Consider the following 23774-nt stretch of genomic DNA (forward strand, 5'->3'; position numbering starts at 1 on the left):
ATGTAAACTAGTTGCCACCTTTGTCTATAAATATTAAGTTCCGTTGAATTTCGACAGATTTTTTTCCCATGAGTACATTGGTGTCCAGAGTACATGCCAATGCCAGTTCAAGAACCCGTCCACCTTTGGATACGGACAACTCTTCACTGTCCCCGGCATAATATATATGCACAGAAATAATCATTTTTAGCCATAAGCACAGCTGTTTTTTGGATCCTAATTTTATTGCAAACCGCAACATATAACTGCCATGACTATTTCCAAAGCATCTGCTCCTCAGCATGTCATGTCTGGAGAAAAGGTTACCTGAGGGGAAGTAAAACACAGATGAGACCAAATATGAAACATGCACCGAAAAGTTTTGTCAAATGAACAACTCACACATACACTTCACTCCCAACATTATGCTTACTCTGATAAATGTATTTTATTTTTACAGCGTGACAAAGCAGTTAAAATCGAGCTCCACTCAAATATCACGCCAAATTATGATAGCTTCATATTTTGATCTTCAGAAAATTTAGGAGAAAAAAAAAGCCTACAATTTGTGACTTATGCTACCAATTCAACTTCAAAATAAAGTTAAGAAAAATTAGATCATGCTCTCTACTTAATATCATAAAGAGTACAGTGTATCAAAATGACGAAATGCAGGGCACTACCAGCAGTTTTGGTTATTGACGACACTTAAAGACAGAATGAAAAGACGAAATGAGTAAAAAATAACATCAAACCCTCACTACCTTATAGGAATGAGATAATTAATTGGGTATAGAAATATGTTGGCCTTTTCTTAAAAACCATAGCATACAAAAGATGTTCAATTAAAATAACATGTCTAAATAAACTAATAATTTATTCGTACCACTAAACACACTTTACTCTCCCCTCCCCCCCCCCCCCCCCCCAACCACCACCACCTCGTCCCGGTTATTACCTCACAGTTATCTTAATTTTTAATTATATAAGATTTTGTTTGGAATTTTAGAAGAAGAGAGAAAAAAAGGGTTTGAATGATAAGAGAGGAGAGGACAAGGGAGGAAGAAGGTTAATAAGAAATCCTCCAAATTAAAGGAATTTAAAAACATGAGTTTAGTAGGGTTTATAAAACCTCTCATTCTCATCTAAAAACTTCAAACAATGGTTATCATTAAATAAGTCTTTCTCTTCCCTCGCTTTCTTTCTAAAAATTAACTTCCAAGCAAAGTTTAAAGAAACAAATTGAAGTTATATCCACCTCATCAGTAATACTGAGCACGTTCCAATTCCTAGTGAGACTTGCACCAGCCGCGCTCAATCCTACTGATGTACAAACGTATTCTTGAGTAATTGGCGGCGTTTATCATAAGAACCATAATAGCCAGTTAGTTTATGAATGGAAGGTAGGATCAGTTAATTCTGTTCTGAAGGTTTAGACAAAGATCAAGGCTCACCTTCAAATATGAGATGCTGAGGAAAGATGCATTAACAGAAACAAAAAAGAGCTCAGTTTGAATTTGAGCTAGCAGAACAAGCAGCCGAAGTATTGTTGTCATGTGATGAGTTTTCCCCACTAGCATCAACATTGTTCCGGGTGCACACCCCTCCTATGGAACAATCCTCCAGATGATTTGACAAAGAAGTACCCGCGGCTCTATTGTTTTCATTAGTTTCAAGGGATTCAATCAAGCGGGATACACTAGCAATTCCAGCATTCATATCTCTCCTAGTTTCTGAATCAAGATCAGACATAGAAGAACTACGACAGAACAGCCTCTCCTTCCATCCCCTTGCACCCTTTGAGATTGACTCTTTGTATCTAGTAACAAGATAGGTTAATATCAGATGAGTTGATTATACAAACACAGAGTTCAGTTGCACATCCACTATTTAAAAAAAAAAAAAATCATACCTCATGGACACCGCATTAAGTCTGGACCGCAGAGAATCTGAAAATGACTGGAATTCTGATGGCCCTCCTCTATCATGGTTTGCTGGTGAAGAAAGATCAGCAGAGCTTCTGCGAGCAAACAAATGCACTGCATATAATTTCACTAATCCACACAACCAACCAATAATGATCAATAAGAAGATAAATAAGCAAATTGCTCCACCCCTCTTGTATTTTATGTTTATTGTGCATACCTCCTCTCATACAACTTAATTCTATTTACGGAAAAACATTAGAATTAACTCCAGAATACTGTTCGAAGCTTAGAGCTAACAAATTTATTAACTGAGTTCATGAAGTAACAGTTCAGAATTCAGATTACAAATTCATTGGGCATGAAAACATTTTGGATTTAGTTGTTGCATTTAACATAATACAAAGAAACTTTTAGTAGCTTTTCATGATATAAAGGAGGTGTACCTAGCAAACACATGATATAGAGAAGAGAAAAATTTGTGCAAATAAATAATATGGCCATAACTACCTACCTGTCATTAGAGTAAATTGCTTGGCGATTTCTTGCCATGACAGTAGATCTAGATGCAGAAGAAGAGTTTTGAATTAGAAGATGCTGGATCTGCTGTGATGGTTCATCTCCATCAGATCTTATTAGGGTAGATGAACTTCCATTAGGAGCTGCAGCTGGTTCATTTTCCCCTCCAGCAACTGAATCAGTACCTGATGAAGCTGAAATAGGCTGAGTTGAGAAAACTAAGTACTGTGGATGACCATGAGCTGATGAACGACTTCTCTGCACTTCCCTCCGACCCAGGTGGCGCGCTCTCCCCATTGCTGCAGCAGCAGCTAAACGTTGAATAATCCTCTCTTCAAAATCAGCATCATTTACACTCATGCGTAACTGCAAAATGAGAAAAAAGTAATAACATAAACAAAAGGTAGAATTAGAATGGGCTCGAGGCAATAAAATTAACACTCAAGAGACTGATAACTGACGTGCTGCAATCCAAAATCACCGAAAGCAGGGTGATGAAAAATAGCAGCATTTCCTGATGAGGTAACCCTCAAGTTCCTCTCCTGCTCTACTCCCTCAAACAATTCCTGACTGTCATCAAATGCATAGAAATTTAATAACATAATCAACAAAAGAATGATAACATAGATCCTGAAAGTAAAATCATAACCAACCTGGTGGGATCCTTCAAGCTAATAGGTTGCCAACACATAGGACATTGGGAGCTTCTCTGACACCTAGAAACAAGAGCCTGTAACAATTTCTAGAGTATATCCTTCTCTTTTCAAATTAGTTTATAAGAACAAAACTTTTGAATGTATTGAGATATCTGGAAACTTTTGAATGTACAGAGGCCAGTTGACTGATTTTATAACCAAAACAGTCAGGAGAACTAAACCATAGGACAGCATTCCAAATTACAGTATTGAAGAAGTCAATGCCATTATGATGTCAAATCAAGAATTTCATCATTATAAGGTACCAGAGATTATATTTTATGCAGGAGCCAAAATTCACATGTATCTTGCATCCACACTGGTAGGATTTTGCTACCAATTTTTTTTTCTTCAATGGGGGACCAAGACCTAGATGTTTTGGCAAAGGCAAATTTGAAGGTTCTAGGATATGTTTTACAATAAGCTAATAGTGAATATGATAGAAAAAGTACGAAAAAATGGATTTTATGCCCAAGAGGAATTGAAGGAAATTATTACATGGCACATTGATGATGGAAGTCAAACCTATGTTAGATGTGATTTAATTCTCCTCCTATGAAAAGGCTTCTAACAATTAATTACATTGTCGGGAAAAGGAACCGAGATAAGGGTGTCAAGTGGTTATGGCTTCCCACCGTTATAATGGGACCCACATCAATGCTGGCCAAGCTATTTATCCCTTCCTCAGTCCAAATTTTGCTATTCCCCACCCTCAATCTTCTCCCCCCAAATGTGATACAAGAAAGAAATATCATACAACTATACTAATATATTCAGCCTTCTGAGTTCTGATTTTAATGATAGTAAGAGTGGTGGGGGTATTTGACAATGCTGAAAGCCAGAAACCAATTTAGTTGTTTGCAAAATCTTTAGAGAGCAAAATCATTATTGGCAAGGACTAAACTGATACTGAGAAAAATCTAAAGTGACCAAATCAATAAACATAACGCATAATCCTTTGAAAATAAAACGGGAAAAATATATACAAATAAAAGTCTGAATTTTGAGAGAGCCTCGTATTAAAATGTACCATTCGAGAATGCACTGCAGGTGATACTCGTGCTTGCAGGTAGTGACCTAGAAAAAGCAAGAGAAAGAAAAGAAGTAAGCAAATGTTCTTCAAATGAACCTTAGTTGCTTATCAATATATTTAAGAAACAAAAAATGTGACATAAAAGTGAATATTACCGTAGAAGGATCACTTTCACAAAACTCCTCAAGGCAAATGCTGCAAGAATCATCGTAGGATTCTTGAATCCCACCTTCAACAAAGGCCACAGCTGATGTCATGTGACTTCCAGTTTTGCCTTCCATCTCAGGAACCTTCTACATATCAGCCCACAACCTCTGAGTCAGATGCAATATTTTGCTTATGCATGTGATACTCGAATGCACAATATTGTGAACAAACACAAAAGGAAATGCATTTAGAATCATTATCCAAAATTTATTTCAATAAGTAAACACGAAATCCAGATTCTACATGAAATCACCAAGTGTACCGGGAAGCAGAAATGCATGACATTACTAGGTCAATTTCATTTTGCCACTCCCAACAAGTTTGAGCTAAGTATATAACCTCACCCTTTCAATTATTTACTCCAACAACAATCCTCAGCACAAATGATAGAGTTAAGAAGAGGGACCATGTAAAAGAAAGTTCACCAGACAATCCAGAACAACAGATGTTAAAAGTAAAACAAAACAAACAAACCCAACATCAATGAACCCAAATAATAACAAAAAATATGCAGCATTATTCTTATATACACATTAATAAGCTATATGAATATTTCACGGAAGGCTTCTACAGGTCGAGAACATAATTTCCTACAGTCAGAATTTATTTGATAAATTTTTCTCAAAAATATAAAAAAGGAATCCCCGTTTCGGATGAGTGGCTCAAACATTTGATCGTTCGTAAACAAAACAATTGTGTGTCCATAAGCTACAAGATGGAAAATTTGGGTGGCGAAAAACCGTGGTTATCGGTTCATTGTATATAAACATTTGGTTGCAATAGGATGGATCATTGTAAAGTAGCAATGGGATAAATTAAAAATGTTAAAAAAAAAAAAGTTTGGAATAGAAAGGATGAGAAAACGATACGTGAAGAGGGTCAGAAGGCGGAGGAGAGAGCCATGAAGAGGAGGAACGTCGAGTGCTACTGATAGAGATCCATTGCAATTTGCAGAGAAAGGGGAAAAGGGAAGAATGAATTGAGTTATGATGATAATTATAAAAAAAAAATGGGAGAAATTAAAGGGAATGACACGTGTGCTTCTCCCTCCCCTGTCCCCACCGCATCGGAGGTGGAACACACGACTATCTTCTCCTTCCCATATATATAGCCTCAGCCTGCATTCTTTTTTTGTGTCATCCTTCTATCACTCATTTTCCACCCCCAACATTCATTTCTTCCATTATTTTAATCACTTTACATGAGTTTAATTTTAACACAAAAAAATTATCAATAAAAGATAATATACATTAAATAAAAGATAATTTCATACTCCATTGTGTTTATTTTATAATCTACATTTTTTTAATATATTATATCTTAGCTTCAAAAAGTTGGACATCATTGAGTGCCTTCCACGAGTGTTATAAGAAAATGTTCAAAATATATATATATTTTTGGCTCATTTATAGTCAAAGATTGTTGATTATAATGTCTTTTAAATTTTTAATTTATTGTTACATTTATTTTGACATCATTGATTATATCAATATATTTTTTATTTTTTTATTTACCTGCCGCTTGAAAAATTTTAATTGTTTTTTGGAAAAATTAAATAAATAACAACAAAATAAATATTTTGTGTTATGTGTTGACTAGGCCATACTGTTCAGTCCCCAAACTTGTATGAGCCATTATCTCGTCCATTGTAGCTCTTTTGAGGTGTGGTCCTTGTAAAAATTGCCCATTGGCCCAAAATATATTTATTGGACTGGTCTAAAATGAGGCCTACTATCGCATCAAACCTTGTTGGGCCCAAAGTAGCCTCAGTCCAGTTGATTATCTGTCAATCAAAGAAAAAAGAAAAACATCATCGAGAAACCAAAATATTAATCATAATAGAAGAAAAGGTATAATTAAACTTAACATTTTTGTATACTTAGAAGTTATAATTTTTTTGCACTTATCATTGTTTTTTAAGCCATCATTTTATTTTCTTGAAGCACCCTCTCTATTGCTTATGTTTGGAGTTGGTTAATCGTATTTTCGTTTTATTTTAGATATTTTAACCAACAGATATATCCAAGTATAATTTTATATAAAATCGGGATGGTTGCAGTCTGATTTAGTTCATTTTCTATATAAAAATTCATTCAAATCAAAAATAAAAATAATATGTAATTTGATTTAATTTGGTTTGAATATAATATTGAAAGTGAATCAGATCAAGCTGAATTTTTGTATTTTCATTTGAATTGGTTGTTTTGATTAAAAAAACGAGTGACTCAATACAATTTAAATATGTTTTTAATTTAAAGTCTACGATATAAAAAAATTAGCGCTAATATCAGCTATGTCAGGCGTGTTTGAGAAGTTGTTTTAGTTAATTTAAAGTTTTTTTCATTGGTTTATCAATTTTTCTGACTAAAATTGAAATATTTGATAAATGAAATTATCTCAGTTATTTATAGCATTTTTAACAGTAAAGTTACAAACTTTATACTTTGTTACCTTTTTCATTTTTGTTTCTAATATTCTAAAAGGTACGTCTTTATCATGAGGCCTAGACGTTAGAGTCATTTAATTGTTATAATATTCATATCATTTATTTATTGATCGCCGAAAAAAATTTGTGTAGAAAATAAAAGTTATATTAAATAACGTATAAGTGTGTTTTATATATAAATTGATTTTTTAACTATCCAGTTTGTTCACATTTCTTTGTTTTTTTATTTTTCAGAAAGAAAAATGAGCAGCCATATGTAAGTGATAACGGGGACAGTGACAAGCTTACACGACTGATTCTTTGGGCAATGAAAACATGGTTTTGTTTATGAATAACGAATATAAAATAGAATCAGCGCACAGAAAAAGGTGAAAGAGAATGCAAGGGTAATAGCCGAAAGTGCCAAAAGTTAAAAACATGGATGAGGGTTTTGGGATTCTCTTCTTTATGTTTTTGGGATTGTGGGAATCTAACACAGGTCAGCGCATGATTACAAGAGTAAAAGATACCACTCTCTCAATATCTTATTTTATAATGTTTCGTGAAAATAACCGACCAAATCATTGGGAAAAGGAAAACCTATGCCTATTCATTCTCTCAGCTCAACTCAAGCAACTCAAGAGTATGTTTATTTTAGATCATTTTAATTTTACAAAATTACCAAAGTCATCACTGGGTCAGTGGTTTTGATAATCGTCCCTTCTAGAATTAGCATGGTACAGCTGTTGCATGATATCAAATGATAGAGAAGCAAAAAAATCTCGTGAAAGTTTTAGTTTCCGTAAAGACTTTATTTTTTTATTAAATATGTGGTAAGAAATAGTCAGGCTTCAGAATTCATATATAAAATTGAATCTATCACATTCTCATTTGTTGATTATATCTGTGCCAGATAATACCATCCACTCATCTGTACATCTTTTTTTAACAAATTTTAAATATCAATTTCAATTGCATCACCAGCTGTAAACTTTCTATTCGTAAAACCATCGACCACAAGCTTGTGATCGATTTAAAACACATTTCATTTAAATTTTAACAAGTAGACGTCTGATTAATTAATACCTTCAAAGAAATTTCGTCTAACTAATTAAGCTATCTATTTTTAAGGACTATGACTTTTTGCATACTTTACTGTATAGTTCTTTAAACTATTTTTAATTAATTTTATCAACTAAATTCTTATTTTTAAAGTATGAAACTGATAATTATACTTTCCATTATTTAAAGTTATCTCTTTGTCCTTTTTCACTGAAAACGAAGAATTGTCTTGTTGACACACTGTATCTTCCCTTGAAACCCACTCCTTATGTCAGGTTATGTGAGTCCTATTTAATATCATCAGGGGCACATTTGGACGACTTTATTGAAAATATAATTTAGAATTTGATTTCAATCTTTTAACTCTTTCAAAATTAAAAATTATTTTAAGTTTTTTTTTATAGTTGAGTTATCAAATGAATTAGAGTCAGTGTAAAATTAAAATTCAAAGTTCAATTCGATTTTATATAATGTAGTTGTTAAAAAACACTGTAGTGGGAAATCAGAGAGGAGAAGTAGTGAAGAAATTTGGCCCCAACCTGATATACTATATTGGCGAGACCATGATGACCACCTGGCGAAATACCTGATGATAATTTGAAAGTTTTGAATTATTTCCGAGACCTGCTAAAGACACTGGTTCTAGTGCCATTGGCAGATAGCTTACTTTTCTTCTTCGCATTTCTTCTGTTGAATTCTCTGATTTCTGAAGTCGATGAAACACTGGTCACATTTAATGTTTAGTGTTTAGACATACAGTGGACCACTGTACTCGGCATCTCTCTACCATTATGAAGTAGGATCCACCAAATATCCAAGTACTTCTATTCCAACATTTCCACAAGATCTTCCTTTATTCTTAACATTATTATTTATCCCAGGACATTTGCCTTAAATGCTACTGCCCATCCTAGAATAGTGTTACATGTCCGATTTTCTTTAAGTAAAATTTTAGCTACAAGTAATGCACATATAAAAAAAAGTTGTCATGAACATAATTAACTTGAATACATTATAAATGTTTTAAAATTCTTATGAAAGACATTTGTGACATAAAAAGAAAAAAGGGAAACAATGTGTGAGAACAATTAAGGAGATAAAAGGCATGGTGGTATCCATGTCTGGAGACAAGTTAGAAGGGGCCAGGGCCATGTCACAGGGTACAAATGTTGTAACGTGGACGTTTAGCACGCCCGGGCCGCCCCAACTGGTGGCTGTTGAGATCTGAAGCACCTGGACCCTGTACTAACTAAAGGGTAGCTTGGATTTCAAAAGCTAAAAGAAAAGCTACTTTTAGAAAAACGAGCTTAAGAAAGAATAATAAGATGCTCGTGATCTCTCCCAAAATTGCTCTTCAATAACGAAACTGACACTTTGTTCACAAGTTACAATATCTATTATTCTCTCGTGTCTTACGCCCTCTATAATCAAAACCCCTCCCTTCGATGTAGGTAAAAGGGCACGTAGCTTTGTGAAATAAAACCACAAGACCCACAAAAATAAAATCACTTATTCTTGAGGCATAAATAATAATGAAACTAAAATTCGTATTCTAGTTTCGTATATTCAACTATAACGCTTCAATCAATCAAGCTGGCGTCTTCTCTTTTCCACTTCTAAAGGAAATAATTAATGGCAGAAATTAATTTTAGCATTAGATAAGTTTGACCGGCGGTTACACAAGTATTTATAGAAAAAATAAATATTTTTTTAATAATTTAATTTATATTTATAAAAGATTCTTAATGAGGTATATAAATTAATTTTAACTGATCTAGTCAAATGATAATACTCTGATCGATTAAAATTCCAAACCAAATATTCCAATGATATTCAAAGGTGACAACAATGGAGGCTAAATCTTCCTGGCACACAATATGACACAACCTGATTGAAAAGCGCAAATCAAACAAAAGTCAAGATGCAGAGTCGTCCTCAATAATGAAACGAAAAACCCAATTTATAAACAAGTTGAGTATGAAGAATGAACAAGGGAAAAACAAGAGCGAAAGAGAACAAACCACAGGAGTTTCATTGCCAATAGAAAAAATTTACTCAATAAGCACACAGATAGCGAAGACCCTCCATTGAACAGCTTCAATTAAATTCAATTCAAGGAGAGAACAGTGGTTGAGGAGTGGAAGAGAGAGATTGAGAAGATTCCTTTCTAGAAGAACTTCTCCAGAAGCCAGTGCCGTAAAACTTATCCCACATCTCCCTCTCAAGAGCCATAGTTTCATCATCAGGCTCCGCCGCATAAAGCCGCGTGATATCAGACGCGTCGTTCGCGCACATGGGGTATATCCTGTGCCCGTTAACGTCGTCGCAGCAACCGCACGAGCAGTGGCGGCGCTTCGGCTGCAACAACCCTTCCTTAATCATTCTGCGTCGCCGCCTTTTCTTCAGCATTTGCCGGCATAATCCCGCCGGAACCTTGTAAAGTGCGAGGAGCAAGAAATTCGCGACGCCGCAGGGGAAGCAGCAGCACACCGCCACGCACTCCGCCGCCGTGCCGCCGACAACCTCGCCCACCGTTGACCCCATACTGGATGACTTATTCTGCAGCAGCGGCTGCCGGCGGTTCGACCCCGCGGCCGCCGCACGGAGGACTATCCTGTTCGACATCGATCGATCACGACGTCGAGGAAAAAGATCGAAACTTTGGGCAAAACGAAGGATTCGTGATGTGGGTTTTGGTTGTTTGGGCGAGTTGCGTCTGTGGGAACGAGCTGGGCAGGTTCTTGAAGTTGTCGGAAACAGAGGGAAAAGGGGGGTGAGGAATGTGTTTGAATGTTGAGAGTGATATAAAGATGGAAGAAAGGGAGGTCCTAGAAATGGGGCGGGGGGGTTAACAGCGTAAGGTTGAAGATGGTAAACAGATTGTGAGTGAAGAGAGAGATGGTCTGTAATTGGTTGAATGAGTGGAAAATAGTTGTGATGTGAGGGGCATTACTCAGAGTGACGTATATTTTGGTTTTTGGGAACCTAAAATGGAGTTTTGAGAGAGAAGGAAGCGATACACACGTGCCCTTCAACGGACCCCCCAAATAATCACGTCCTTTTCACTTCCACCTCATCCACGCGTCCGCATCGGAGCCCCATATCATTTCAATGCTTTTAATCTTTTCTGTTTTCATCATTTTTCAGTTTTCATCCTATTTTTTAGTTATTTGAATATTTCATCTATTTTGTTAATTATCTCACTTCTTTTTTTATTAAATAAATTTTAATTATTCATTATTTTATAAAAATAGTAAAAAATAACAAAACAAACTTATTAATGGGTCAAAGCAAAATAAAAATAGAAGGAATAGAAATCAAAATAAATTAATTTTTTAAAGTACTAGTTAAAATTTATGAAGAAAAAATTTTAAGATAATAACTAGTTAGCAATTTAAAATATTTCAAATATATAAGAATACTAAATAGTGATAAATCTGCATTTATTATTATTATTATTATTAATGTATAATAATTAGTACATTTGTTTAAAAAATTAATAAAAAATATGTTAAAATAGATTGAGTATTAACATTATTTTTAAGAAATTATATTCTATCTTTTTAACTATTATTCTTAAAATACATATTAATATTTATTTAATATTATTTCTAATCTTGTTTATAAAAAATTAATAAATAATTTAAAAAAACTAACAATAAGAAGTTATATGTCATAAACTTGAATTTTATTTTATAAATAGTTATAATATTAAATTGTTGTGCTATATATTAAATGAATAAATGTATCGTCTTTTATAAATAGAAGGTGGATATTTGATTAGCATAAATCATATAATAAAAAATTAAAGAAATAATGTATATAAAAGATAATTTTTATTTTTATATTTAAGAAAACAATATTAATGGTTAATTTATAAATAAACTGAAAGTAATAATATATTATTTTACTTAAGAAACATAACAAAAAAATTCAACCATGAATTGGGTAGTTATTGCTTTCCATAGAGGCACTATAATTTATAAACACCCAAAAAGAAAGGAGAATGTAGTCATGAGACTCTGGAGAGCGGACCATAATAGCGTAGGGGATTGATTCGGCATTTCTATTTTAGCAGTCACGCCAATCAAAAATATTAGGCAACAATTGTTTGAAACGTAAGGTTAACAAATATTTAAACAGAATGGATGCATGTCACGTCTCATTAAAAGGTGGGGCCTTTTTAATTTAGTGGTCAAACATACCTAATTATAAATCATCTCATCTAATGCATACCTAATTACCTATTCTATTACACTGGAACACACCCTATTTTGTCCTAAAATCCCAGTCTAAAAAAACCCACTAAGAATCAGATTGTGGATTGTCGCTTTCTATTTAAACTTGTTATTATTTTTTAACATTCTAGTTAGTGAGTCTTTGAGGCTAAAGCAAAGCTGATTGCTGAGTTGGATTTTATTTTACACCGAAAGATAGTGAAGATATTTTTTATGGTCTTGAAAAGATGTTAACTATTGATGATAAGTTTAAGCATGTGCTGTTCTTTTGTGAAATGTTTCTTTTTCACCTTTTGACGATTTTTTAAAAAGCTTTTCTTAAAATATATTCCAAAAATGGATTAAATAACTAACAAAATATTTTATACATTTTTTAAAAATCCTAATAAACTCAAACACGCGGAAATCTATCGCTAAAAGAGCAAGACATGCTCTTTTATTTTCTTCCCCGCTTTGTTGGCTCTCTGTTTTATTTTATGCTGTGATCAATGATTTCTCAATTAGCTTGTGCATTTTAGTTCGCTTAACTGATAATGTTTCTCGTATATATAGTAATTGCAAAAACTTACGACCAAATTCACACACTAGTTATCCACTAGATTTCGTTCCTAAATATTCCAACACTGGTTTTGTTAAGTACAAGCTTACTTGTTGATGCATTTTATCATAGTGGAAAGCTTTGACGATAGATTAAACTCACAAGAGAATGATAAAAAATAAAATAAAATTCTTAAATAATTTTGACACATTCACAGTGCATAGTTTGATTGAATGGCACAAAGATATATGCGATCAGAGTACTTGGAGGGATCAAAATGATGCACAAGGTGAACAAAAGGATGCTGACAAAAAGACGCTTGGAAGAGTGCAGACAACTCAGATGGGTCACCACTACGGCTAAGTGCTTGGAGCATTGGTGGAGATCACAATGTTCCTGTTCCTGTTAACATATTACATGAAGAAACCTAATTATGAAATTTTGTTCATCAATACAATTCCACAACATCAATAAGTAACAGTTATGACATGTAATGTCTTTTCGTAATAAAGTATAAATTTTATTTAGTAAAATATTTAAAACTTCAAATTAAATCATAATTAGTATGATCAAAATGTGAAAATGCATGAACCTACACAGGTAATGGCTAAGCTACAAGAACAATAATATTCCAATGTTGCTCTATGTACTGCTCTGACACATACTACCTGCAGTTTGACTGGTTATTACTCTGAGATTGTCTTCCCACGTGTGAGGCCTGTCACCATCCTAATGGTAGACCCTCTTCTTCTAAGTTCTAGTACTCTGTTCTGTTTCGCACCCATCATTGTTCTTCTTCTGCATCCAAATGCTAGACCCTCTACTTCTATGTTCTAGGACTCTCTGTTTTGTTTTGCATTATCACTGTTCTTCTTGCATTGTAACGAATGCTCCGTATGCTTCAATTTAGATTACATGGCACGTAATATACCATGAATGACATTATCATGTGTGAGTGAAAAGATATGGGTTGAGTGATTCAGTCCAAAGGTGTATAGTAATTATATGCTAATTTTAAAAATCAAGTGAGAATATGATTAGGGACGCTAAAGAATTTACCCCAATCATTTTATTTCGATAAATTAGTATGAAATAACTAAAAACTAAATAAAAATATAATTTTTATATGATTTTTATATTCAAAAATAAATAAACCAAATCAAATTATAAAGATATTAAATTCATATATTAACTTGTAATGCATTTTATTAAATGTGTTTATTTTTTTATAAAAATTTAAGGTAACGTTGACTAAAGATTTATAATTTAGGATAATTATAATTTTTTTATAAAGTTTAATATTTTTCACAATACCCTTTTTACAGATCAAGTCACAAATTTAATTATTCTATTTAAGGTGTTTTAAAATTTTGTAATTAGGTCATTATATTCAACAGGATCTTAACAAAAATGTAGTCAATGACTTGATAAAAATAATTTTTAACTCCATATATTTAATTTATTAATTAAAAACTTTTAAAATTAGAGATTTATCATCATAATTTTTCAAAAAGTTTGTAAACATGCGAAGTAATTTAAAAAAAAATTGATAATATTTTAAATTGATCCAAGTTGAATAAAATATATTTTTTTACTGTAAAATCGATCCAAATTAAATTATAAACAGCACTAATGCTAGCGATTCTCGTCTGTGAGTACGAGCTACATGACAACCTTGCTAATCAACTGTTACTTCAATGTCGCATGTAAAGGAGTGTTCTGTTTTTTACTGCCATGGTCACTTTTTATACGAGTAATAAAATATTATTTAAAAATTTATTTATCGTATTAAAACATAATAAAAATAATTTAATAAAATTTTATTATCACTAATTGTTTTAACTCAATTTTAGTGACCAAAGATGTTTTTTAATTCCAAGTTAACTATGTATACGGATCCTAAATTGATTAAAAAAACTTTAAATATGAGAGTGAGTATTTGCAATAAGCTTCAATCCGTTAAGTACATTTCAATTAGTTTAATAGAAACAGTAAATGCTTTCTATTGGCAGTTTTTCAGCATTTTTAATGATAAAAAATAACATTGACTTACAAAAAAGTTTAGATAACTATGGATTAAAAATTCGAGAATACGGATATTACACTGTCAATTTCATATTATTAAAATAATAGTAACAGTAAAGTACCGTTTGACAATAATTGAAGTTTTGACTGCTAAAACCTATTCTTTTCGGATGGAAGATACTTCCAGAAGAATAATATTATAATCATTTGTGGATTATCATTCGATGTATATAATAATAAAAATAATAAATTGTTCAAAAACTATAGTTGTTTCTAGATAGACGGCCAACTTGATTCTTTCATTCCTTTTAAATAAAAAATAGTTCTGTCAATACACTTTAAATGGTGTAAACAATTTCAAATCTACGTAGTAATATTTTACATTGCATCTCTGCATAATTAAAAATTTAATAATTAAGATAATTATATACAGCCACTTATTCAGTTACAACAAGGAAATTAAACAAATGCCGACTTTTAAATAAAAATTTAGTAAAATAATAATGACTAAATTTAAATATATTCTTATTTATACTTTTTAATATTTTACATACCTATTATAAATTATAAATGAGAGAAATAACAGTAAAAGTTATACTACATTCTGTTTTACTTATAATAAACAAATATCTAATTTATTAAGATGAATAAAAAGTAATTATATGTTATATTCATCTCTATTTCAAAAATATTCACAATATTAAACATTTAAATTAATATAATTTATATTAAGTAAATGAATATATCCATTTTTATAAATAAACAATATGTATATCGTTAAAAAAATCTTAATTGTTTTTCTTATTTTTAAGACCAAAAAATATTTATAATTATTTTTTATGAATAAGAAACATATAATATTACAAAATTAGATTTAATTCTCTTGTAATGAAAAAATGTTTAAGATAAAAGGATACAATTTATTTATTATTAATTTAAATTTAATTATGTTTATAAAATATTTAAATTAAAATAACTGAAAATTTTACTTTACATTTTTCTTATTTGTAAAAAGCTAAGTGTCTGATTGTTTAAATAAAAAAATAATTTCCAGGAACCACAATCACGTTAGAAACTCAGATCAATGGCATCTATTTATTTTGGCTTTCATGTAAAAGAGTGTAGATCTCCATCGCAAGAGCAACTCCATTGAATTTCGCAGAACTTTTTTATTATCATTTTCATTTAAAAACATTATTTTAGAATTCCCAAAATGAATTACAATCACACTACGCTATTACACAATGTGGCCTAAATTACTCAGACGCAACCCTTTGTTAAAAAATTGAAATCAACTTCGAAAAACTACTTTGTTTACAATATACCAAAAAGAAGAAGAAAATAACTACAATCTACACTGCGAAGCATTGACGACATAACATCATGAAAGGAACCATAACTAGCGAACTTGGCTTTTACTAAGAAGAAAAAGAAACTAAAAACGAAGTCTCCCATTGAGATTCCTATTCCTATATTTCATAATTCCCCTATATAGAACTGCCCTATTAGGAGGCATCATGTCCTCTAATTTCGGAACACGTCTCCATTTGTGAGTGTTCTCAATGACCCAAATTTCCTCAGCCTTGACGCGTCGTACCCTAGTCACGTTTCTACGACAACTCTTGTTCTCTAGTGGATTTTCCAAAGCTTGTTTTGCAAACCGCACCTTCTTCTTTGCTTGATGTTTTCCTGAGCATTGCAAAAGCAAATGATAACTCTTATGTTATTTGATTTTTTCATGCACGTATGAATTTAGAATCATGTAAAAATATAAAATGTTAATTAAATAAAGTTGAAAGGAATGGATATGATACCACCCATTTCACACTCAAATTTCTCCATGAAGTTAGATAATAGACGCTTATGGACTTGATGAACCAAGAAGACCATGCTTCCGGATACAGCAAACACAGCCATCAATCCAAATCTCATGGAGTTGTCCATCTTTCTTTTCTCTTTGTTATTGGACAGTCAAACTTTGGCTTGTATTATATGGATATAAATGTAGACATTATGTATCATCCAAGAAAAAGCATGTAAGCTGGTAGGTAAAAGAGAATCATTTTGTAGAGGTAAAAGAATGATTATGAGGGAGAAAAAGGAAATGAAGGATACGTAGAGATCGTTGGTTTTGGTGCTTATATATGGAAGATGTGGGAAGGATGATGGAAGAGAAATGGACGATCTTCACAACACAAAATCTTTTTTGCTTATCTATATTAATCACGAAAATCCAACAATGTACTTACACCAAGTTAGGAAAAACCTTAAATAGTGAAAGTGAAGAGTGTTCCATTTATAATTTGTTAATTTTGGGCCCATGCATAGAGTGTCGGCTTGATTTATCTTTGGTTTTTCTATATTGAATCAATCGATTCTATCCATAAAGTGTTTCCCAATATATTCGTCTTTCGGATAGATTTTTATTTGTAAGATGGGTAAATTTAGACAATAAATAAGTAATGTTTTAAATAGTATTTACACTATTCTTTCCTATTCTCAAATAATCGGAAACGATTATGGTTTTTTACTTAAAATTATCTTATAGATCTTATAGTCAATCAAGATAAATCGTTGCATGATAGCAATCGTATCTTTGTATTTTTAACATGTCGATATCAAGAACAATGTAAACACAGAATCCTTTTAAAATCTCTATTGGATCGACTTGTGTGAAATAATTGAACTATAAGTTCACTATTTCAAATTAGTTCAATCACGATTTAATCACATATTTAACCGCTTAAACTAATTGAATCTCAATCCAAAGATGTCACCATTTCAATTTCCGGGTGATATTTTAGAACATCGGTTAGATGGATTTGCTTTAAACTTAGGATTAAAAATTGTATATGAAATAAATTCTCTACTTTAACTTTTAACTTTTAACTTTATTTTTCTGTATGCTCATAAAAAAATTAATATTTATTACATTATCTGTAGCTTGAGAGGGTTGTACTCTTTTATTTAATGGTTATAATTTTTTAAATATTTTAAAGATTATAAAGTATTAGTATTTTTTTTTAACTAAATTATTAATTTTATTATTTATTAATATATAATTAACATGGACGATTGTTTTAAGAGAGAATACCAATCTCTCGTAGAAGGTACAATAGATTTTATTTAAAAAATTAAAAATCTTTTTTTTTACTAAAAAAACTGCATAAATGTTGTGATTGACTATTTTTTAGAGAAAATAATATTTAAAATATAAGATATATTATATTGTAATTAAAATTACAGTATATATATATATATATATATATATATATATAAGATAAGATACAATTATTTAGACAATTTAAAATATTTTTAAGCATATTATGTTGGATTTTTTATTTATTTATTTTCACAAATTTGTTAGCCTCAACTCATAATTGAAACAAATTTTTAGTATTTAACATGGTAATTTTATTAAAAATTATTTTTATCAATTCGTACATGATGCAGAAAAGAAAACAACTGCACATATACAAACACGTGTTATCTGCTGTGAGGTCTCCCATACATGTATATATAATTATATATGCATTAAATATTTTTCAACTAATTTTATAAATGTTAACTTCTTAAGAAATCTCCAGCACTTGTATAGATATGCAATTAGTATTTTCTACTGATTTTCTCAAGATCAACAAAATGATACAACAGTCATTTCAGACATATATTTATACACTGAAATGGTAAAATCTTGTGCAAAGACACCTCTATGCGATCTGAGAGCTCAAGTAGCTCTGCCAGTAAACTGTGAAAGGAGGTTATAATTTCAGGTTTTGATGTTCATTCATGTAGACACTTTAATGAACTGTCAGTGTAAAATAAATATATCGATCTATCATTCTATCAAACATTTTTTTAAAGTAGCCCAAGAAAGCAACCGCTGCAAGCAAAGAGAGAGCAGAAAGTACAGGTACACTGAGTCACTGACTACAAGTTCTACCAGCCTTTTAATCTACACAACGCATGCAATTCTGTAACATAGATGCAAAGAAAAGGATCAGAAGAATATTTCTTTTTTGCATTCCCATGCACCCAAAACAAAAGGACGCACTAAAGTAAGGACAAAAATTGGACAAAAGAACGAATTGAAAGGATCTACCTCAAGTTAAAAACCTGCCAAAATTTGATTCTCAACGAATTGAAAGGATACTTTATAAGGATAGTTTTTATTAAATTTAAATGCAGAAAATAGTTTTTCATCATCGGATTGCATTTATTGCAAGTGGGATTACAAGACCACAAGAACCAGCTAACTAAGCAAGCATCTTTCCTGATTGTTTCAACTACGTCCGATGCTCATGCACCCAAGTGAAACACTCGGAATCTTGAACCTCAAATTTCATTCTTGACTATAGGACAAGAAAGAATGCATACTTAAAAGGACTAATTGGACCATTAGTAAGTGTTTGATTAGCACCAATATAAATTTTCAATTATTATTGTATCCTAAAGTACCGGTTAACAAAATAAAAATATAATTAATGTACTTTTATCGTAATTATAAACACTCCATAAATATGATTTGTAATAGTTTGCTTTTATTTGTTGAACGGTGGTCAGTAAGATCGTTTAAGTTTTTAGCTATTAAATTACTCAGAAGTCTTTGAAAACAAACAATAATTAATTCCAATATCGTTGAACAAAAGAATTAACAGGAAAAGGGTTATCATATATCGTATTATACCTGCGCTTTTCCAAGTTCTTAGAAAGAGCATCGATAACGCGCTGGGCATCGTCTTTATTCACGTAAAAGCTAACTTTGTGCTATCGCAGTTCAGTCTCTGCCTGCATCACCAGAAACGAAAAAAGAAAATTAAGAAAGGAATCATCGCCGGGCCCCCGCAGGAGGCCCACACGACGGCTATTAGTTCAGTGGCAGAGCCCACCCTGATAATTGCGTCATTGTGCTTGGACTGGGAGGGAATCATCGGCGCCTGACCCTAAGATATGGATCATCCAAAGTACATTATTATGGCGTATTTCTCCTGTTTGAACACCGATGTTTGAAACCAAATCCAAATTTTTCTTCAAGAGGATAGATGAGGTTATTAAGGTGAGATCTAATGTAGATCCAATTTTCTCTTCACTTGTGGAATTCTATCCTATTCTATCCTGTAAGTTCTGAGCTAACATAAGAATAGAAGAATATATAATTGCAATTTTTTTTCAGCATTTTTTATCTCTTAATTTTAATTATTTATGTTGTTTTTTAATTTTTTAAATACTTAAATTATTTTTTTCTTTTAAAATTGTATTTAATACTACTTCTAGTTTTGTTAAGAAGAAACAAAATAGAATATTTTTTAGTCTTTATTATAAAAAATAAATGATACATTCAATATATATTAATTACTAAATTTTTTTTATATCTTTCTTTTTTCAGTACCATTAAATATATAAATTATTAATTACACTATTTAATAGAATGGGTATCTTGAAATAAAATTTATATTTATTAAAAATATAACTGGTTTAATTGCTTTCTTTTAATATGATGATTTAGTCTTTTATTTTTTATAAAAAGAATCAAAAGTAATCATTAATAAAAATATAATAAAAGTACGATAATTTATTAATTTATCTATAAATAAAGAGTATATATATAAAATGTTTAAATAAAAATATAAAATATAATAAAAGTTTTAATTTTTAGTAACGACTTAACTTAAACATTTGAATAATTAAAAAGATTAAATATAAATAATTAAAAATAGAAAAACCAAAATTACAAATATATATGTTGAAATATAAAGATAAAAAAAAATACAATCAAACATTGTTTTTAAAGTACACTTATTAAAGATTTTTAAAAAAATGGTTATAAAAATCATGTTTGAATTAATTTAAATTAGGTAAATATCTTATATAATATTAACTAAAATTAATTATATTTTTATTTTTTATAAAATTAGTACAATTTGTGATTAGTTTTTTTAAATATTAAAATTTAATTCTTCACTTATTTAAAATATTAAGATTTAATTTGGTTAACTCCTTTTTATGAAAGGATGAACTGAAGAACATAGATTTAGTTTATTATTTACACATTACTATTACACCATTTGTTTTTTTTTTATATTTTTTTATTTAAAATTAATATTTATAAATAAATCTTTAAAAATATTTTAAGAAAGTTTTCTATAGAGATTAAATAACATTTTGAAAAAGTTATGTACTGAATCTAAAAAAAAAATCAAAAACTAATCACAAATGATACTTTATTATAGGAATAAAAATACAATTAAATCTATTAAATATAGGTAGTTGTAGAGATAAAAATTTAAAAGTTGTCAGATTATAATTCTTAAACATTATTGTTTATCAAAACTAATTTTAGAAAATGAACAATCAATCCTAACTTGTAGAAAGTAAGTTTAATATCGATTATTTAAATTACTCCATATACATGCTATAGGCACGAAGTCAGGATTTGCATTTCTCTTTTCATATCTTATAAAACGATACTACTAGCATATTCTCAGGAAGTTTGGCAAAAAAATATACATTTTAAAAAAATAATTAGTAATCTTCCTGAGGAATCTGTTGCAATAAATTTTGCTTTTAGGGACAAATTTTTTACTTGAACCAACTTCTATATCTAGCATTTCTTTCACTCTCTTTATTTTATTTCCTGATCTTTTTGAGTTTCAAAATTATTGAGATAAATCCTAACTATCATGCAATTTTGAAAGTCAAATGTTAACGACACTGTTAAAGAATGAAAAATATAAAATTTTATGGAAACAATATTATTAATATAATCTCTCTATAATTGTCAATGTAGATGGAGAAAATGAGTAGTCTAGCATTAAATTTAAATTGACTACACCGGTAAAAGTAGATTTAGTTCATATTTATGCATGAAGCTTGAGTAGTAGGCACACAAAAGTAATAATGTGCATATACAAATGTCTGAATGGCACAAATACATCTTAAGCTGTGAATGTAGGGCCTCTCAAAATCATAAAAAGAGAAAGAAAGATCAGATCAACAATAAAGTGAAAATTTCCAATAATAAACATTCATTTCATGTAAGTTATGATTTCTTTCTATACACAGACAACTTTGCCCACTATACAAATGTATGTATGTTTCTATATTTGTCAGAATATATGTACAAAAAAAATGGTCAAGGCAATATTAAAAAATAAATTATTTTTTATTTTAATACAAATACAAAATCTGGCAATATATTCAACGAATACGGTTCACATGAGCAAAGGGCTCAATTTTATACTTGGGCGCTGGTTTGGTAGCTTCTGGGGTTCCAAAGACATTCCAAAATCGCAGGGTCTCGTCCCCTGCCGCGGAGGCCACAGTACACCCATCTGGACTCTGAGCCATGAACAGCACCCTGGAGGTATGACCCTTGAGCTCTGCCATCTTCACCATTGAAGGGTATTTCCAAAGAGTGAGCTGATTCTGTGTGAAACCATGCGAGCTAAGCAACTCACGCTCATTCTTGTTCCACAGTAGAGCGCACACTTGTGAGCCTGTGTTAACAGTGTTTAAGCATGCACCGGTATGGGTATTCCAGAACTTAATGCACTGATCACCCTCGCCTCCACCAGAAGCTAGTAGATTTGCCTGGAATGGACACCAAGACAGTGCCTTTACAGCAGCTCTGTGCTCCTCAAACTTATGAAGCCACCGGGTCAGCGAATTCGACTTGGACATAGACCTGTCCCATATGTGAATAACATTATCATTGCCCCCACTCGCTAATTGTTGTCCCGAGGGAGACCACTTGAGCCCACACACCTCCTGGTGATGACCCCTATAGCTTTCAACAATATGAAATCTTACTCTAACATCATTGTTGACAATTCTACCCTCCATTCCTCCAGTTGTGAGGATATGATTGTTCCAAGCCATGGAACCCACCCGTGCTTGGTGTCCATCTTTCAGTGTTCTTAGCTGCAGTCACCAAAACAAACCCCAACATCAAAATGCATGCAAACTTTAACCCTTACAAGAACACAAAAAATGGTACATAAATAAATAAAGTATAATTTATATTACCAGTCTAGCAGAATCAGAATCCCACAGCTGGACATGAGAATTGTTCAAACCAATGGCTAAATGACGCCCATCAGGAGCCCAACTAACACTTGTCACAGGACCATCTTCTTCATCCACAGTAACAAGTTCTGCAGTAGAACTATCAGATGCATTCCATAGATACACAGTATTCCCAAGTGCAATACTAAGAACATTGCTGCTGCTCCAATCCAATAAATTCAAATAAAAGTCATCTAGTATATCAGGAGCATCCAACGTCCTCTCAGAACTCTAAGAATAATTTTTACAAACAGTTAGAACACAATTTAAAGTGTCTAACTAGTCAATGCATAATTTTGATTTGAACATATTATAACATATACCTGCGGAATGTAACGTTTGGGCTTAGAGGCTTTATATTGAGGAGAGGAAAGGATAGCCTTGGGAATGAGTTCAACGGGAGTTGGAGGCATGTTCTTGAAGGCCAAGATTCGAGTGCGGTTCATATTGAAGGCCTCAGCGAGTTGCTTCTGGTAGGCTGCTCGGGATGGTGACGTCATCATAGGGTTTTCTTTGCCCTTCCTGTTACCCTCAGTGAGCATGTAGTGAGCGTAATCGAAGTCCATGGCTGACCTATTCGGAATGAACCTGTCCAACTGCGAGGAACAAATTCTCAATGGAGTTTTTAATTTTACAATTGTGTTTGGTTGCCGAGAAAATCAAGAAGCGAGGGCTTACGTTTTCTTGAGAACTTCTTCTGCGGTGGAAATGATCTTGGAAGGGGGATCGGGATTTGATCTTGGTGGAAGAACTCCACGCTCCCGCGTCCATGGTTGAAGAAGATTAAAAACGAAACCCTGAAAAAGAGAAATGAATTAACGGAATGAAAGAACAATGGAAATAGAGAAAACAGAGAGAGAATAATGTGAATGGTGGTGCGCGTTGATGGTTGATTGGGAGTCTCAGTCTCAGAGCTTGAAATCAGAGCATGAAGAGAGAGAGCGAGAGAGAGAGAGAGAATGAGATTGAGAAGAAGAAAACGAAGAATGTGTTATATGACAAGAAAATCAGGAGTTCGTTTTATATGGAAGTAGCCGTTGAGTGGTGATATGACGAAATTACCC

The 23774-nt window shown here is 31.7% G+C and overlaps 4 protein-coding genes across 6 annotated transcripts; all 4 read right to left on the reverse strand.

The window, feature by feature from the left end:
* On the reverse strand, positions 1-12444 carry LOC113861857 (E3 ubiquitin-protein ligase RHF2A-like). Of its 3 annotated transcripts, none has more exons than XM_027494931.1 (9): positions 5228-5486; positions 4307-4441; positions 4149-4195; positions 3077-3139; positions 2885-2993; positions 2419-2789; positions 1892-1999; positions 1434-1798; positions 1-306 (listed from the first exon to the last, which is right to left on the reverse strand). In XM_027494931.1, exons 2-8 carry the CDS (start codon positions 4430-4432, stop codon positions 1486-1488), a joined length of 1137 nt encoding a protein of 378 aa, XP_027350732.1. In that variant the 5' UTR covers positions 4433-4441; positions 5228-5486; the 3' UTR covers positions 1-306; positions 1434-1485. The 3 variants fall into 3 exon arrangements, with proteins under 3 accessions (XP_027350732.1, XP_027350731.1, XP_027350733.1); XM_027494930.1 differs by having other exon boundaries at positions 4307-4444; XM_027494932.1 differs by lacking the exons at positions 4149-4195; positions 4307-4441; positions 5228-5486 and adding an exon at positions 12434-12444 and having other exon boundaries at positions 3077-3238.
* Positions 9657-10763, reverse strand: LOC113861858. Its single transcript, XM_027494933.1, has one exon. The coding sequence runs from the start codon at positions 10468-10470 to the stop codon at positions 9958-9960; it is 513 nt and encodes a 170-aa protein (XP_027350734.1). The 5' UTR covers positions 10471-10763; the 3' UTR covers positions 9657-9957.
* Positions 12445-16081: 3637 nt separating the features above from the next.
* On the reverse strand, positions 16082-16590 carry LOC113860965. The gene is made up of 2 exons (XM_027493548.1): positions 16461-16590; positions 16082-16335 (listed from the first exon to the last, which is right to left on the reverse strand). The coding sequence occupies exons 1-2, from the start codon at positions 16588-16590 to the stop codon at positions 16082-16084; spliced, it is 384 nt and encodes a 127-aa protein (XP_027349349.1).
* Positions 16591-21659: 5069 nt separating this feature from the next.
* Positions 21660-23707, reverse strand: LOC113861816 (cell division cycle 20.2, cofactor of APC complex-like). The gene is made up of 4 exons (XM_027494860.1): positions 23389-23707; positions 23034-23306; positions 22672-22941; positions 21660-22566 (listed from the first exon to the last, which is right to left on the reverse strand). The coding sequence occupies exons 1-4, from the start codon at positions 23479-23481 to the stop codon at positions 21844-21846; spliced, it is 1359 nt and encodes a 452-aa protein (XP_027350661.1). The 5' UTR covers positions 23482-23707; the 3' UTR covers positions 21660-21843.
* Positions 23708-23774: the final 67 nt, after the last annotated feature.

Source organism: Abrus precatorius, unplaced genomic scaffold (assembly GCF_003935025.1).
Source record: "Abrus precatorius isolate BTA unplaced genomic scaffold, Abrus_2018 Scaffold3, whole genome shotgun sequence".
Lineage (NCBI taxonomy): Eukaryota > Viridiplantae > Streptophyta > Magnoliopsida > Fabales > Fabaceae > Abrus > Abrus precatorius.

What these genes read in the sequence shown, in the direction of transcription:
- LOC113861857 (XM_027494931.1), bottom strand. Translation starts at nt 4,432, where the DNA reads ATGGAAGGCAAAACTGGAAGTCACATGACATCAGCTGTGGCCTTTGTT. An exon ending in GTGAAAGTGATCCTTCTACG is followed by an intron (nt 4,196 to 4,306) that starts GTAATATTCACT and finishes TGCTTTTTCTAG; the next exon opens with GTCACTACCTGCAAGCACGA. An exon ending in CTGCAGTGCATTCTCGAATG is followed by an intron (nt 3,140 to 4,148) that starts GTACATTTTAAT and finishes TCTTGTTTCTAG; the next exon opens with GTGTCAGAGAAGCTCCCAAT.
- LOC113861858 (XM_027494933.1), bottom strand. Translation starts at nt 10,470, where the DNA reads ATGTCGAACAGGATAGTCCTCCGTGCGGCGGCCGCGGGGTCGAACCGC.
- LOC113860965 (XM_027493548.1), bottom strand. Translation starts at nt 16,590, where the DNA reads ATGGACAACTCCATGAGATTTGGATTGATGGCTGTGTTTGCTGTATCC. An exon ending in ATTTGAGTGTGAAATGGGTG is followed by an intron (nt 16,336 to 16,460) that starts GTATCATATCCA and finishes TGCAATGCTCAG; the next exon opens with GAAAACATCAAGCAAAGAAG.
- LOC113861816 (XM_027494860.1), bottom strand. Translation starts at nt 23,481, where the DNA reads ATGGACGCGGGAGCGTGGAGTTCTTCCACCAAGATCAAATCCCGATCC. An exon ending in GAAGAAGTTCTCAAGAAAAC is followed by an intron (nt 23,307 to 23,388) that starts GTAAGCCCTCGC and finishes TGTTCCTCGCAG; the next exon opens with TTGGACAGGTTCATTCCGAA. An exon ending in ATTCTGATTCTGCTAGACTG is followed by an intron (nt 22,567 to 22,671) that starts GTAATATAAATT and finishes TGGTGACTGCAG; the next exon opens with CTAAGAACACTGAAAGATGG.